The 14,627-nt window shown below is 44.9% G+C and overlaps 1 protein-coding gene across 1 annotated transcript in view; it reads right to left on the reverse strand.

Annotated features, from left to right (window-relative positions):
* Nucleotides 1–466: 466 nt before the first annotated feature.
* Nucleotides 467–14,627, reverse strand: part of INTS4 (integrator complex subunit 4) — an 83,740-nt gene continuing 69,579 nt past the window's right edge. The window contains exons 21-23 of the mRNA XM_040339947.1: nucleotides 9,363–9,506; nucleotides 8,167–8,287; nucleotides 467–1,159 (exon numbers count right to left, since the gene is read on the reverse strand). Coding sequence (XP_040195881.1) covers nucleotides 966–1,159; nucleotides 8,167–8,287; nucleotides 9,363–9,506 — 459 coding nt within the window. The 3' untranslated portion in view covers nucleotides 467–965. The remainder of the gene's footprint in view (nucleotides 1,160–8,166; nucleotides 8,288–9,362; nucleotides 9,507–14,627) is intronic.

Genomic DNA, 14,627 nt, shown 5'->3' on the forward strand with positions numbered 1-14,627 from the left:
GCCGGACCCGACGAGGCCGCCGATGGACGCCGCGCAAGACACCAAAACTGTAAGTACAAAAAAAACTTTTTTTCCACAGGATTCGGGCCAACTTTAGGGGTGCGCGGTATACGCGGGAGCGCGTTATACCGCGATAAATACGGTATACAATGCCTGAATACTTCCAGCAGATTGGGAGCTAAAATGCAGTGGCTTTTCAAAACACAGACCACCGTAAAGGCAAGTACCCCCCCCCCCCCCATCAACCCATCTGTCTCAGCAGGGTGGATCTGAAATAAGGGCTCAGACCTCACACAGCCATTGGTTATTCTGTGGGATTGAAAGCATTCCAAAAAAGTTTCACATTATGGAGATTCTGCTGGAGGCAAAGAAACAAAAAAAAAAAAAGCATTAAAAAAGGAGTAAAGATTCCAAAAACAGTGTCAGGATAGGCGGGTATAAACATTCTTTTGCTGGATCTTTTTCTTTTTTTGCTTTAAAGGAAACTTCCGATATTCAATTTCTGTATTTCTGACCTCTCCTTCTGAGCTAGATGCCTGGGTGTTCCTTGCTAAAGGATTCCTCCTCTTCATACCCGTTATGGGTGAGGGATCAAAAGTATTGACACCGCGGGATCAGCGTGCCAGCCAGCAAACTAGCATTTTTAAAAGGTGAGCAATGGTTGCCAAAACATGTATTTCAGTACTGGTTTCCCGTAATGAGCCAAGGCCTGTGAATTACTGGACTAGTTCCTGGAGAACCTCTTTCATATACATCCCAAGATGGCCAGCACTGGCCTGTGTGTGTCCGTTCTTCCTCCAACCATAGTCATATATCCCCAGGGACTGCGGCAAGACTCAGTATTGCAGAATAGCATCACACGTGACAAGAAAAATGAGATGCATCGTTGTCACAGAACTGCACAGGGTTGGGGGTCCATGTTCCCTGGTTACCCTACAAAGCACATGCCCATCTCTGAATATATGTCACCGCCTGGCGGGTTTGGGCATCAAGAAGACTTTAACGGGTTTGCTGAAGGGAATAGTGCCTTCGGTGGTGCTGTCCAGGGCAGGCAGGGTGTCTGTGCTCTCCCCCCACGCTGGCTTACACGATCGGTTTAATATTTTACTGCGGCTGGAGCTGTAGGCAAGTAGGAGTCGTACTTCGATCTGACACGGCTCTGCGGGAATAAAATAAAATAGAAGATTTAATGTCAAAGGAAGGATATATAGTTGCAGTAAAATAGAGAGAGAGAGAGAGAGAGAGAGAGAGAGAGAGAGAGAGAGAGAAAGAAAGAGAGAGAGAGAGAGAGAGCGCGCAAGAGAATAAAATAAGCGAGCAGGAGAGTCAGGACACTCTCTACTTTGCAGAGAAAGGAGCTGTGTGTTAGTGGGCGTCCTGACTCTCCTGTGTAAAAAAGGAAATCTCGCGCCAAATTAATTACACTGAATAAATACTTGATTGATCAAGTGACTAACTAAGTGAAGCTGCTCCCTAAAAAATTGCAGAATACTGAATTTCCATAGAATGTGTTGTGAAGTGAGGGGCGCTAAATTAAAAAATGGATTGATTGTCATAGTATGATTAGGTGATATACAGTCTAGCCATATATGCAAATCTATGTGAAAAACGACAAATGATGGCAATAAATCCTTAAATACAATTGTGCCAAATAATTGTGAAATAATATAATTATCCAACAGAAGAACTATAGTGCAAAGTCCCAAAACGAAAAAAAAGTCCATTTTTTTACTACTAATGGCGGCGATCAGCGATTTTTTTCGTGACTGTGACATTATGGCGGACACTTCGGACAATTTTGACACATTTTTGGGACCATTGTCATTTTCACAGCAAAAAATGCATTGTTTAGTGTGAAAATGACAGTGCAGTTTAGGAGTTAACCACAGGGGGCGCTGTAGGGGTTATGTGTGACCTCATATGTTTTTCTAACTGTAGGGGGGCGGGGCTGGACGTGTGACGTCATTGATCGTGTTTCCCTATATTAGGGAACACACGATCAATGACAGCGCCACTGTGAAGAACAGGGAAGGTGTGTTTACACACAGCTCTACCCATTCTTCAGCTCCGGGACCGATCGCGGGACACCGGCGGCGATCGGGTCCGCGGGTCCCGCGGAGCTTTGGACCAGGTCGCGGGCGCGCACCCTCGACCCATGGCTGGGCACTTAAAGAGGACGTACCTGTACGTGCTTGTGCCCAGCCGTGCCATTCTGCCAACGTATATCTGCAGGAGGCGGTCCTTAAGTAGTTAAAACCTCACCTATGGAGATTTTTAGGTACCGTAGTTTGTCCCTATTCAACAAGCGTACTCAATTTTAAAAAAATGACATTGTTACATAATAGGTAAGGTTGAATAAAGACAGTATTTATTCAACCTTACCTATTATGTAACAATTTCATGCTTTAAAATTGAGCACACTTGTTGAATAGTGACAAACTACGGTACCTAAAAATCTCCATAGGTGAGGTTTTAAACACGTTTAGAGATACAGAGAAGGTCTAGTGCTAGAATTATTGCTCTCGCTCCAACATTCGTGGCGATACCTCATATGTGTGGTGCGAGCACCATTTACATGTGCGTGTGTGCATTTTATTTTTTATAGTTTTACGCTGTCCCTTTTTTTTTTTAGCACTTTTGTTCCTATCACAAGAAATGTAAACATCTCTTGTAAAAGAAAAGGGATGACAGGTCCTCTTTATGGAGATATCTGGGGTCAAAAAGACTCAAAATCTATCTTCACCTTTAAAAGAAAAAGATCAAAAAAATATATACATGTGTTTTTGATCTTTTTTTTTTTTTTTTTTTTTTAAGCAAAAATATGTTGTTTTAGGCCTCCAAGACCATAGAGGCCATCTACTCTTTGATCCCCCCTGTAACCAGCTGGGATTGTTTCTTGGGCGAGCTGGCGCAAACGGTAAGCCCCAGAGACACCGGCGAACAGCAGGGGGGTTGGGATACACACCGTTTCCGAAAGCAATAGTGGATGAAATAATTAAAAAAATAAGACAACAATAAATTTTGCCCAATTTTTTTATATATTGTGAAAGATGTTACGCCGAGTAAAATGATACCCAACATGTCACGTTTAAAAATTGCGCCCGCTCGTGGCATGACGTCAAACTTTTACCCTTAAAAATCTCGATAGGCAACGTTTAAAAAATTCTACAGGTTGCATTTTTTGAGTTACAGAGGAGGTCTAGGGCTAGAATTATTGCTCTCGCACTAACGATCGCGGTGATACCTCACATGTGTTGTTTGAACACCGTTTTCATATGCGGGCGCTACTCGCGTATGCGTTCGCTTCTGTGCGCGAGCTCGTCGGAACGGGGCGCTTTAAAAAAAAAAAAAATTTTGTTTTCTTATTTATTTTTATTTAGTTTATAATTTTTTACACTGAAATAAAAAAAAAAAAAATTATCACTTTTATTCCTATTACAAGGAATGTAAACATCCCTTGTAATAGAAAAAAGCATGACAGGTCCTCTTATATATGAGATCTGGGGTCAAAAAGACCTCAGATCTTATATTTAGACTTAAATGCAAAAAAAGAAAAAAAAAATTGAAACTGTAATTTTTTCAAATGCCAAAAAAAAAAATGTTTCTTTAAGAGGCTGGGCGGGAGTGACGTTTTGTGTTTTCTGCCCAGCAGAGCCATGGGGACGGGTGGGGGCGATTTTTCCCTCACTCGCATCCCCAGTCAGCTGCCGAACGGACCCGATCGCCTCCGCTGCTACCGACGGCTCCGGTAAGCGGTGGAGGGCGCGGGAGGGGCCCTCTCCCGCCACCGGCGATCTCGCTGCGGAGACCGCCGTTATCGTGTACAGGACCGCCCACTGAAGAGATGGATACCTTGGTTGTGGCAGCAGCTGCTGCCGTTACCGAGATATCCATCTTTAAAAAGGACGTCTTTTTGACATGGGGCCGTGGTCAAGAGGTTAATAGTGTATTGCTAGACTAACATATAATCTTTATATACATTTATGATCTTGGATTACAGCAAGGCAATGAATAGAATTCATTTTCAAGTCCGTGGTAAGTAGTAAATGGAAACTAGAACTATAGATAGGAGGGAGGTGACCTGCCCTGTCTCATAGAATTGCTCAAACCACTTCTATTACATAGCACAGAGCATGCTGAACAAGAAGGAAAAGGGAAAAAAGTATTTGATCCTCTGCTGATTATGAGAAATTATTTGTCTATAATTTTAATGGTCGGTTTATTTTACCAGTGAGAGACAGAACAACAAAAATCCCCCAAAAAATGCATTTCAAAAAATGTATAAATTGATTTGTATTCTAATGAGTGAAATAGGTATTTAACCCCTTCACAAAACATGACTTAGTACTTGGTGGTAAAACCCTTGTTGTCAATCACAGACGTTTCTTGTAGTTGGCCCACCAGGTTTGCACATCTCAGGAGGGATTTTGTCCTCTTTGCAGATCCTCTCCAAGTCATTAAGGTTTTGAGGCTGATGATTGGTAACTCAAACCTTCAGCTCCCTCCACATATTTTCTATGGGATTAAGGTCTGGAGACTGGCTAGGCCACTCCAGGTCCTTAACCTCTTTCCCACCAAGGACGTCCTCCACTTTGAGTGGTGATATCTCAATGATGGGTGCAGCTACAGGCATCATTCAGATATCCCCGTCTTCAGCCGCCGATTCTCTGCACCATAAAAACGATCAAAGCGGCGGTTCCGCCGCTTGATCGTTCTTATAGGCAGCGGGAGGGGACGCCCCCCCCCTCCCGCCACCATCCGGTGCTTCTCCGGGCTCTCCCGTGCCATCGGGGGCCCGGAGAGCGAATCGGTCGGCGTCCGCTGCAGAACCATAGAGATGACTGGTGACCAGACGGTCACAGTCATCTCTATTACCATTGGAGGACTGGGCGCGACGTTATGACGTCACGCCCGGTGTACCCGGAAGTAAACAAAGCCGCAATCGCGGCTGTCGGCATGTGAGCGGTGATTCTTTTTTCACGGATTTCATGCTTGTAAGCCTGGAGGAGAGATGTGGGGTCTTATTGACCCCACATCTCTCCATAAAGAGGACCTGTCACACACATTCCTATTACAAGGGATGTTTACATTCCTTGTAATAGGAATAAAAAGGATCCAATTTTTTTTTTTTTTTTTTTAAGTGTAAAAATAAAAAGAATTAAGTAAAATAAAAATATATATTTTTTTTCAAAACGCCCCTGTCCTCGATATCCCGCGCGCAGAAGCGAACACGCATGCAGGTCCCGCCCACATATGAGGTATCATCGCGTGCGTTAGAGCGTGTGCAACAATTCTAGCACTAGACCTCCTCTGTAACTCAAAAATAGTAACCTGTAAAAAATGTTAAAGCGTCACCTATGGAGATTTTTAAGTACCAAAGTTTGGCGCCATTCCATGAATGTGCGCAATTTTAAAGCGTGACATGTTAGGTATCTATTTACTCGGCGTAACATAATCTTTCACATTATACAAAAATTGGGTTAACTTTACTGTTTTGTTATTTTTTAATTCATGAAACCGTTTTTTTCCCCCAAAAAAGGCGTTTGAAAAATTATTGCGCAAATACCATGCGAGAAAAAAAGTTGCAATGACCGCCATTTTATTCCCTAGGGTGTCTGCTTAAAAAAAATATATAATGTTTGGGGGTTCTGATTAATTTTCTAGCAACAAAATTGTGATGTTTACATGAAGGAGAGAAGTGCCAGAATTAACCCGGTGGGCAAGTGGTTAACCCCGTAACGCCCGCCGCACGACTATTTACGTCCGCAGAATGGCACGGACAGGCAGAAGGACGTATATATACGTCCTTGCCTTCTAGCGGGTGGGGAGTCCGATCGGGCCCCCCCCCCCCCCGCTGCGTGCGGGTTCCCTCGGGGAGCGATCCGAGAAGACGGCGCGGCTATTCGTTTATAGCCGCTCCGACGCGATCGCTCCCCGGAGCTGAAGAACGGGGAGAGCCGTATGTAAACACGGCTTCCCTGTGCTTCACTGTGGCGGCGTATCGATCGAGTGATCCCTTTTATAAGGGATACTCGATCGATGACGTCAGTCCTACAACCACACCCCCCTACTGTTGTAAACACACACTAAGTGAACACTAATTCCTACAGCGCCCCCTGTGGTTAACTCCCAAACTGCAACTGTCATTTTCACAATAAAGAATGCAATTTAAATGCATTTTTTGCTGTGAAAATGACAATGGTCCCAAAAATGTGTCAAAATTGTCCGAAGTGTCCGCCATAATGTCGCAGTCACGAAAAAAATCGCTGATCGCCGCCAATAGTAGTAAAAAAAAAAAAAAATTATAATAATGCAATAAAACTATCCCCTATTTTGTAAACGCTATAAATTTTGCGCAAACCAATCGATAAATGCTTATTGCGATTTTTTTTAACCAAAAATAAGTAGAAGAATACGTATCGGCCTAAACTGAGGAAAAAAAACATTTTTATATATGTTTTTGGGGGACATTTATTATAGCAAAAAGTAAAAAATATTGAATTTTTTTCAAAATTGTCGCTCTATTTTTGTTTATAGCGCAAAAAATAAAAACCGCAGAGGTGATCAAATACCACCAAAAGAAAGCTCTATTTGTGGGGGAAAAAGGACGCCAAATTTGGTTGGGAGCCACGTCGCACGACCGCGCGATTGTCTGTTAAAGTTGCGCAGTGCCGAATCGCAAAACGTGGCCTGGGCATTTAGCTGCAAAATGGTCCGGGACTTAAGTGGTTAATGAGCTTCTTCTTGAACCACTCCTTTGTTGTCATGGCCGTGTGTTTTGGGTCATTGTCATGCTGGAATATCTCAGCTCATTACCTGTATAAAATACACCTGGGAGCCAGAAATCTGGCTAATTGATCAAATATTTATTTCACTCATTAAAATGCAAATCAATTTATAACTTTTTTTAAATGCATTTTTTCTGGATATTTTTGTTGTTATTCTGTCTCACACCGTTAACCACTTAACCCCCGGACCATATTGCTGGTCAAAGACCAGAGCACTTTTTGCGATTCGGCACTGCGTCGCTTTAACTGACAATTGCGCGGTCGTACGACGTGGCTCCCAAACAAAATTGGCGTCCTTTTTTTCCCACAAATAGAGCTTTCTTTTGGTGGTATTTGATCACCTCTGCGGTTTTTAGTTTTTGCGCTATAAACAAAAATAGAGCGACAATTTAGAAAAAGATTATATTTTTTACTTTTTGCTGTAATAAATATCCCCCAAAAATATATTAAAAAAAAACTATATTTTTCCTCTGTTTAGGCCGATACGTATTCTTCTACATTATTTTCGTAAAAAAAAAAAAAAAAAATCGCATTAACTGTTTTTAACTTGATTGGTTTGCACAGAAGTTACAGCGTTTACAAAATAGGGGGTATTTTTATGACATTTTTATTATTATTTTTTTTTTTTTACTAGTAATGGCCGCGATCAGCGATTTTTTTCCGGTACTGCGACATTATGGCGGACACATCGGACACTTTTGACACATTTTTGGGACCATTGGCATTTCTATAGCGATCAGTGCTATAAAAATGCATTGGATTACTATAAAAATGCCACTGGCAGTGAAGGGGTTAACACTAGGGGGCAGGGAAGGAGTTAAGTATATTCCCTGGGTGTGTTCTAACTGTAGGGGGGGTGGCCTTACTAGGGGAAATCACTGATCGCTGTTCATACATTGTATCAACAGAAGATCAGCATTTCTCCCCTGACAGGACCGGGAGCTGTGTGTTTACACTCACAGCTCCCGGTCCTCGCTCTGTAACGAGCGATCGCGTCCGCGGGGCACACGCACAGGAGTCGGGGGCGAGCGCCGACGTAGTGGCCGCGTCAAGAGCCGACGTATAGCTACGGGATCTCGTGCAGGGGAGCCGACCTGCCGCCGTATAACTGTGGCGGCTGGTCAGCAAGCAGTTAAAATATACGTATAATTAAAATTATAGACTGATCGTTTCAGTGTCGGTGGGCAAACGTACAAAATCAGCAGGGGGTCAAACACCTTTTTCCCTAACTGCAGATATGTGCTACCCCTGAGCAATTTACATTGGACTGTCTCACAGGAAAATTACAAAGGCTGCTATGGACAAAAAAAGAGTGAAACAACACTCCACATAAAACATAAATCAGGCCCTCTGTGCATGTGATGACCCCGCAGATTACCTGTCCATGCGGTGTGAGACAGATACACCTGCGTGATCAGCCGGTGTCTGCCGGGGCCCGGGTTCCGGAAATCTGCTGGTTTAGGGTGGATAATTTGAACCTGTCCATCTGGATAAATGACCTGGAGGAGGAAACACAGGGACACGTTATAATGAGGAATGCATACATCAAAATACACATTGCAGACCCCTGTAAGGATCATTCTACGGCGGCAGGTTGGCTCTCCTGCGCGAGAGCCCGTAGCTCTACGTCGGCTCTCTCGCAGGATACCAGGGGCGCGCGCGCGCCCCCCCCCCCCCGACTCCCATGCACTTTGTGGCGATGTGGCATTTATCCTATGATGGATAAAATGAGGGTCCTGCTCTTGTTTTCTTTCCCTTTTCTCTCCACTAATTTCACCACAAGTTAAAAGGGTTGTAAAGGTACAATTTCTTTTTTTTCCCTAAATATCTTCCTTTACCTTAGTGCAGTCCTCCTTCACTTACCTCATTCTTCCATTTTGCTTTTAAATGTTTTTATTTCTTCTGAGAAATCCTCACTTCCTGTTCTTCTGTCTGTAACTCCACACAGTAATGCAAGGCTTTCTCCCTGGTGTGGAGTGTCGTGCTCGCCCCCTCCCTTGGACGACAGGAGAGTCATAGACGCTCTCTATGTTGCAGATAGAGAAAGGAGCTGTGTGTAAGTGGGCGTCCTGACTCTCTTGTAGTCCAAGGGAGGGGGCGAGCACGACACTCCACACATCTGTCTGACGCATAAGTGCATCCATGGGAAGGCCCCACAATACCTATGCGAAAAAATAAAAACTTACAATCCCGATTGCATTCTGCGATCCGCCGACCAAAATCTGCTCCAGATGCCCAAAGCCAGATGCAAATCCAAAGGGGAAAGAAGATTTGCGTTCCAAGGCCCTAGGCTATGGAATGCTTTACCAACCAGCATTAGGTTAGAGGAGAACCACTTGGCCTTCAGAAGAAAGATCAAAACTCATCTCTTTTGATCTCAAAAGAGAAAGGAACAGCAAGCGCCCAGAGGCGATTTAGTTCCAATGTGCTGCGCTATATAAGTTTCTCACTCACTCAGGGAGAAAGCCTCGCATTACTGTGTGGAGTTACAGACAGAAGAACAGGAAGTGTTGTCCTGGTACAAGAACATAAATAATGCGCTCAATATAGTCATCCCATTGCACGCAATCATACCTGGACTTTCACAGAGCTCTGTGGCTCCTGAACGTGCTCCAACGTTGCATCAACATCCAGAGCTACCACCAACCCGGAGGTGAATCGGATCGGGTTATCAGACTCTGCAGCTGGCTCAATGATGTGCGACGAGGCTCTGTGGATCTGGAGAATAAGTGAATTTACATGACATGACACAGTTTATAAGTCTATAACACCAAGAGTACAAAATGATGTGCCGAAAATAGGTGGTGTCAGGACTGAGGTACCTTAGATCATGCAGGGGTGGACTGAACATTCGGGCTCTCGGGCACTGCCCGAGGGCCCCATGGCACTAGGGGGCCCCATCAGGGTTGCCAGCCTCAGTAAAACCAGGGACAGTATGTAAAAATCTGTGTTTTTAAAAAAATCCCAAGATTATAGCTGCCCCGCCTCTCCATTACGTTTTCAGTGTGTGTATGTGTATTCTGTGTGTATACTGTTTGTGTATATTGTGTGTGTGTGTTTATACTGTGTCTGTATACTGTGTGGCCCAATAATCTATTGCCTGAGGGCCCCATGAGTTGTCAGTCCGCCCCAGCTTAGATGCCATAACACAATGAAAGTTTGATGCTAAAAACTTTAAGCAAGCTGCTAAATACACAGATGAGAAAAAATGAGAAGAGGACATGGTGGTCACATGACCACTGAGAAAATCAAAGGGGGGGGGGGGGGACAAAAAAAACAAACATTTCTAGATAAACACCATGTTTAACCACTTCCGGACCGCCTCCTGCACATATACGTCGGCAGAATGGCACGGCTGGGCACAAGCACGTATATATACACGTCCTGTACTTGTACCCAGCCGTGGGTCGCGGGCGCGCGCTCCCGCGACCAGGTCCGAAGCTCCGGGAACCCCAGGTCCCGCGGACCCGATCGCCGCTCGAGTGCGGCGATCAGTCCCCGGGGGTTAAAGAACGGGGAGAGCCGTGTGTAAACACGGCTTCCCCGTGCTTCACTGTGGCGGCGTATCGATCGCGTCATCCCCTTTATAGGGAGACACGATCGATGACGTCACACCTACAGCCACACCCCCCTACAGTTGTAAACACACACTAAGTGAACACTAAATCCTACAGCGCCCCCTGTGGTTAACTCCCAAACTGCAACTGTCATTTTCACAATAAAGAATGCAATTTAAATGCATTTTTTGCTGTGAAAATTACAATGGTCCCAAAAATGTGTCAAAATTGTCTGATGTGTCCGCCATAATGTCGCAGTCACGAAAAAAATCGCTGATCGCCGCCATTAGTAATAAAAAAAATAAAAATGCAATAAAACTATCCCCTATTTTGTAAACGCTATAAATTTTGCGCAAACCAACCGATAAACGATTATTGCGATTTTTTTTACCAAAAATAGGTAGAAGAATACGTATTGGCCTAATCTGAGGGAAAAAAAATTATATATGTTTTTAGGGGATATTTATTATAGCAAAAAGTAAAAATATTGCATTTTTTTCAAAATTGTCGCTCTATTTTTGTTTATAGCGCAAAAACTAAAAACCGCAGATGTGATCAAATACCACCAAAAGAAAGCTCTATTTGTGGGAAAAAAGGACGCCAATTTTGTTTGGGAGCCACGTCGCACGACCGCGCAATTGTCTGTTAAAGCGACGCAGTCCCGAACTGTAAAAACACCTTGGGTCTTTAGCCAGCATATTGGTCCGGGGCTTAAGTGGTTAACTGCTTCCCGCCTGCCGGTCCTCCTCCAGACCCTTACTTTCTGCTTTCAAGCAATGCATCCAGCTTCTTCCCAGCAGCAGCATAAGGAAAGGGGGGTGCACTGTGATGTAAGGGAGAGTGGGGGATTCATCTTCTGATGGTGGGGGGGGCTCTTGACATCTAATGTAAGAGGAGGGGATGCGCTGGACATCTAATCTTACAGATACATCCGTCCCTTTTGAGGACAATCGTAATGCTGATGCGCCCACAATGAAATGGAGTTCAACACCCTTACTATAGTCCATTTGTTATCCTCACTATGAATATATCCGGATATTAGTGTTTACTGCTGAATTTGATGTCACCATATGTTTCTAAATTTATTTTGTTCAAAAAAATAAAACAAAAATAGCCAAATAAAATGTGGCTTAACCACTTAAGGACCCCTTCACGCCGATATATGTCGGCTGGGCACATCCACGTACATGTACGTGGCTCTTTAAGCGGGGTCGCGGGCGCGTGCACGCGACCCGGTCCGAAGCTCCGTGACTTCGGCCGTGGGACTCGTGCAGCCGGTCGCCGCTGGAGTCCCGCGAGTGGTCACCGGAGCTGAAGAACGGGGAGAGCCGTGTGTAAACACAACTTCCCCGTTCTTCACTGTGGCGCTGTCATCGATCGTGTGTTCCCTGATATAGGGAAACACAATTGATGATGTCACACCTACAGCCACACCCCCTACAGTTAGAAACACAAATGAGGTCACACTTAACCCCATCAGCCCCCCTCGTGGTTAACGCCCAAACTGCAGCTGTCATTTTCACAGTAAACAATGCATTTTTAATGCATTTTTTGCTGTGAAAATGACAATGGTCCCAAAAATGTGTCAAAATTGTCCGAAGTGTCCGCCATAATGTCGCAGTCACGAAAAAAATCGCTGATCGCCGTCATTAGTAGCGAATTTTTTTTTATTAAAAATGCAATAAAACTATCCCCTTTTTTGTAAACGCTATAAATTTTGCGCAAACCAAATCGATAAACGCTTATTGCAATTTTTTTTACCAAAAATAGGTAGAAGAATACGTATCGGCCTAAACTGAGGAAAAAAATAAAAAATGTTTTATTTTTACTTTTTTTCTATAATAAATATTATAGAAAAAAGTAAAAAATATTGAATTTTTTTCAAAATTGTCGCTCTATTTTTGTTTATAGCGCAAAAAATTTAAACCGCAGAGGTGATCAAATACCACCAAAAGAAAGCTCCATTTGTGGGAAAAAAAGGATTTTTGTACTCACCGTAAAATCCATTTCTCTGAGTTCATAGACGGACACAGCCTTCATTGACCTTAGGGTTATGCTTCTTCCTACCAGGAGATCTCCTGGTAGGAAGAAGCATAACCCTAAGGTCAATGAAGGCTGTGTCCGTCTATGAACGAAAGAGAAAAAAAGGACGCCAATTTTGTTTGGGGGCCACGTCGCACGACCGCGCAATTGTCAGTTAAAGCGACGCAGTGCCGAATCACAAAAACTGGCCAGGTCCTTCAGCTGCCTAAAGGTCCGGGTCTTAAGTGGTTAATGATTCTGTATATTTAGCCTTAGACCCTTTTCACACTGGAACGGTTTGTAGGTGCTATTGCGCTAAAAACAGCGCCTGCAAACCGACCCTAAACAGCTGTTGCTGTGTCTCCAGTGTGAAAGCCCGAAAAACTGGAGCGGTGCGCTAGCAGGACGGTACAAAAAACAAAAAAAGTCCTGCTAGCCGCATCTTTGGAGCGGTGTGTATACCACTCCTCCACCACTACTGCCTATTGAAATCAATGGGACACCGCGGCTATACCTCTGCAGAGGCGGGCTGTTTTAACCCTTTCTCGGCCGCTGGCGGGGAGTAAAACCGCCCAGCTAGAGGCTAAATAGCGCCACGAAATTTACCGCCGACGCTGCTCCCGCCCCAGTGTGAAAGGGGCCTTAGAGAGTAGTGAAAATCCCCCAATTACACCACAGCACAGTGCAAATTTGTGTGTGCTGCAGTACAATGCAGTTCTCTGCTTTAGGCAGCCCATAATAGGGTTGCAAAGAATGACGATGTGATGTCCACTACTATGTGACTGGGTCCTATCTTTTCTATAATATAAAAGATGTACCGTATTTATCGGCATTTACCGCGCACTTTTTTGCCCTGAAAATCAGGGAAAAATCGTGGGTGCACGGTAAACGCCGATACCCGCTTTCCCGCGCCGAGTTTTGAATACTGCACCGACATATACCGAGCGCAGTACACTCGGGTATAGTCGGGCAGTCTCGGCTCCTTCCGCACTCACGTCCCTGGACGTACAGGACGTCAGCGCGGGTAGCCGAGCATTGCCGACAATACACGAGTGTACTGCACTCTGTATATGTCGGCGCAGTATTCAAACTCGGCGCGGGAAACGAGCGGGGAGGACGCCGCAGAAGGACGCCGGACCCACCGAAGAGGACACCCGACCCGCCGAAGAGGACACCCGACCCGCCGAAGAGGACACCCGACCCGCCGAAGAGGACACCCGACCCGCCGAAGAGGACACCCGACCCGCCGAAGACAGACCCGCCGAAGAGGACACCCGAAGGCGTAGAAAGGACGCCGGACCCGACGAGGCCGCCGATGGACGCCGTGCAAGACACCAAAACCAAGTACAAAAAAAACAAAAAAACATTTTTTCCACAGGATTGGGGGCCACTTTAGGGGTGTGCTGTATACGCGAGAGCGCGTTATACCGCGATAAATACGGTATAAGTATTTCCTCTTGATTAACTGTATTTACTTTGAGTCTTGCTAGGAGAAGAAGAGGTCAGAAGATATCTATATTCTCACAGTTGCCGTCAATGTCAAATCCCTGAGTGCACCTCGGATTACGAGTATAATCCGTTCCAGGAGAATGCTCGTAATCCAAAGTACTCGCATATCAAAGCGAGTTTCCCCATTGAAGTCAATGGAAACAAAAATAATTTGAGCCGCATTGACTTCAACGGGATGCAATACCGAATGCGGCCAGAGGTGAGGGGGGCGCCAGAGAGCCACAAAAAGGCCCGAGGACACTTCGGCTCGTCTCCTGCGCCCCCATACCTCAGGCCAAATGAGGTACTGCAGGCCAATGTTGGGATTTTTTTGGCTCCTGCACCCCTGTATCTCAGGCTAAATTAAGTACTGCAAGCCTATTTTCAGCTCTGCTCGGCTCCTGCGCCCCCGTACCTCAGGCCAAATGAGGTACTGCAGGCCTATTTAGCTTGAATTCTGCTCGTCTTGCGAGTCAACACTCGCAAACAGAGTCAGAATAAAAAAAAAATAAGTTGCTCTCAAACCAAGTTACTCTTAAACCGAGGTTCCACTGTAGTTTCCCAGCAGAGGTGAGATGTGCAGCAATGAAGTCAGGTAGTTCATTAGGTCAGCCTGTTACAGCAGGTGGCGCCGTTCTGGATTATAAGCATCAGGTGTGTAATGGTTGTATTAAAAATGGTCACCTGTTCTGCGTTAGAATGGGTCACCTGTTCTGCGTTAGAATGGGTCACCTGTTCTGCGTTAGAATGGGTCACCTGTTCTGCGTTAGAA

This window comes from Rana temporaria, chromosome 2, assembly GCF_905171775.1.
Source record: "Rana temporaria chromosome 2, aRanTem1.1, whole genome shotgun sequence".
NCBI classification, from domain to species: Eukaryota; Metazoa; Chordata; class Amphibia; order Anura; family Ranidae; genus Rana; species Rana temporaria.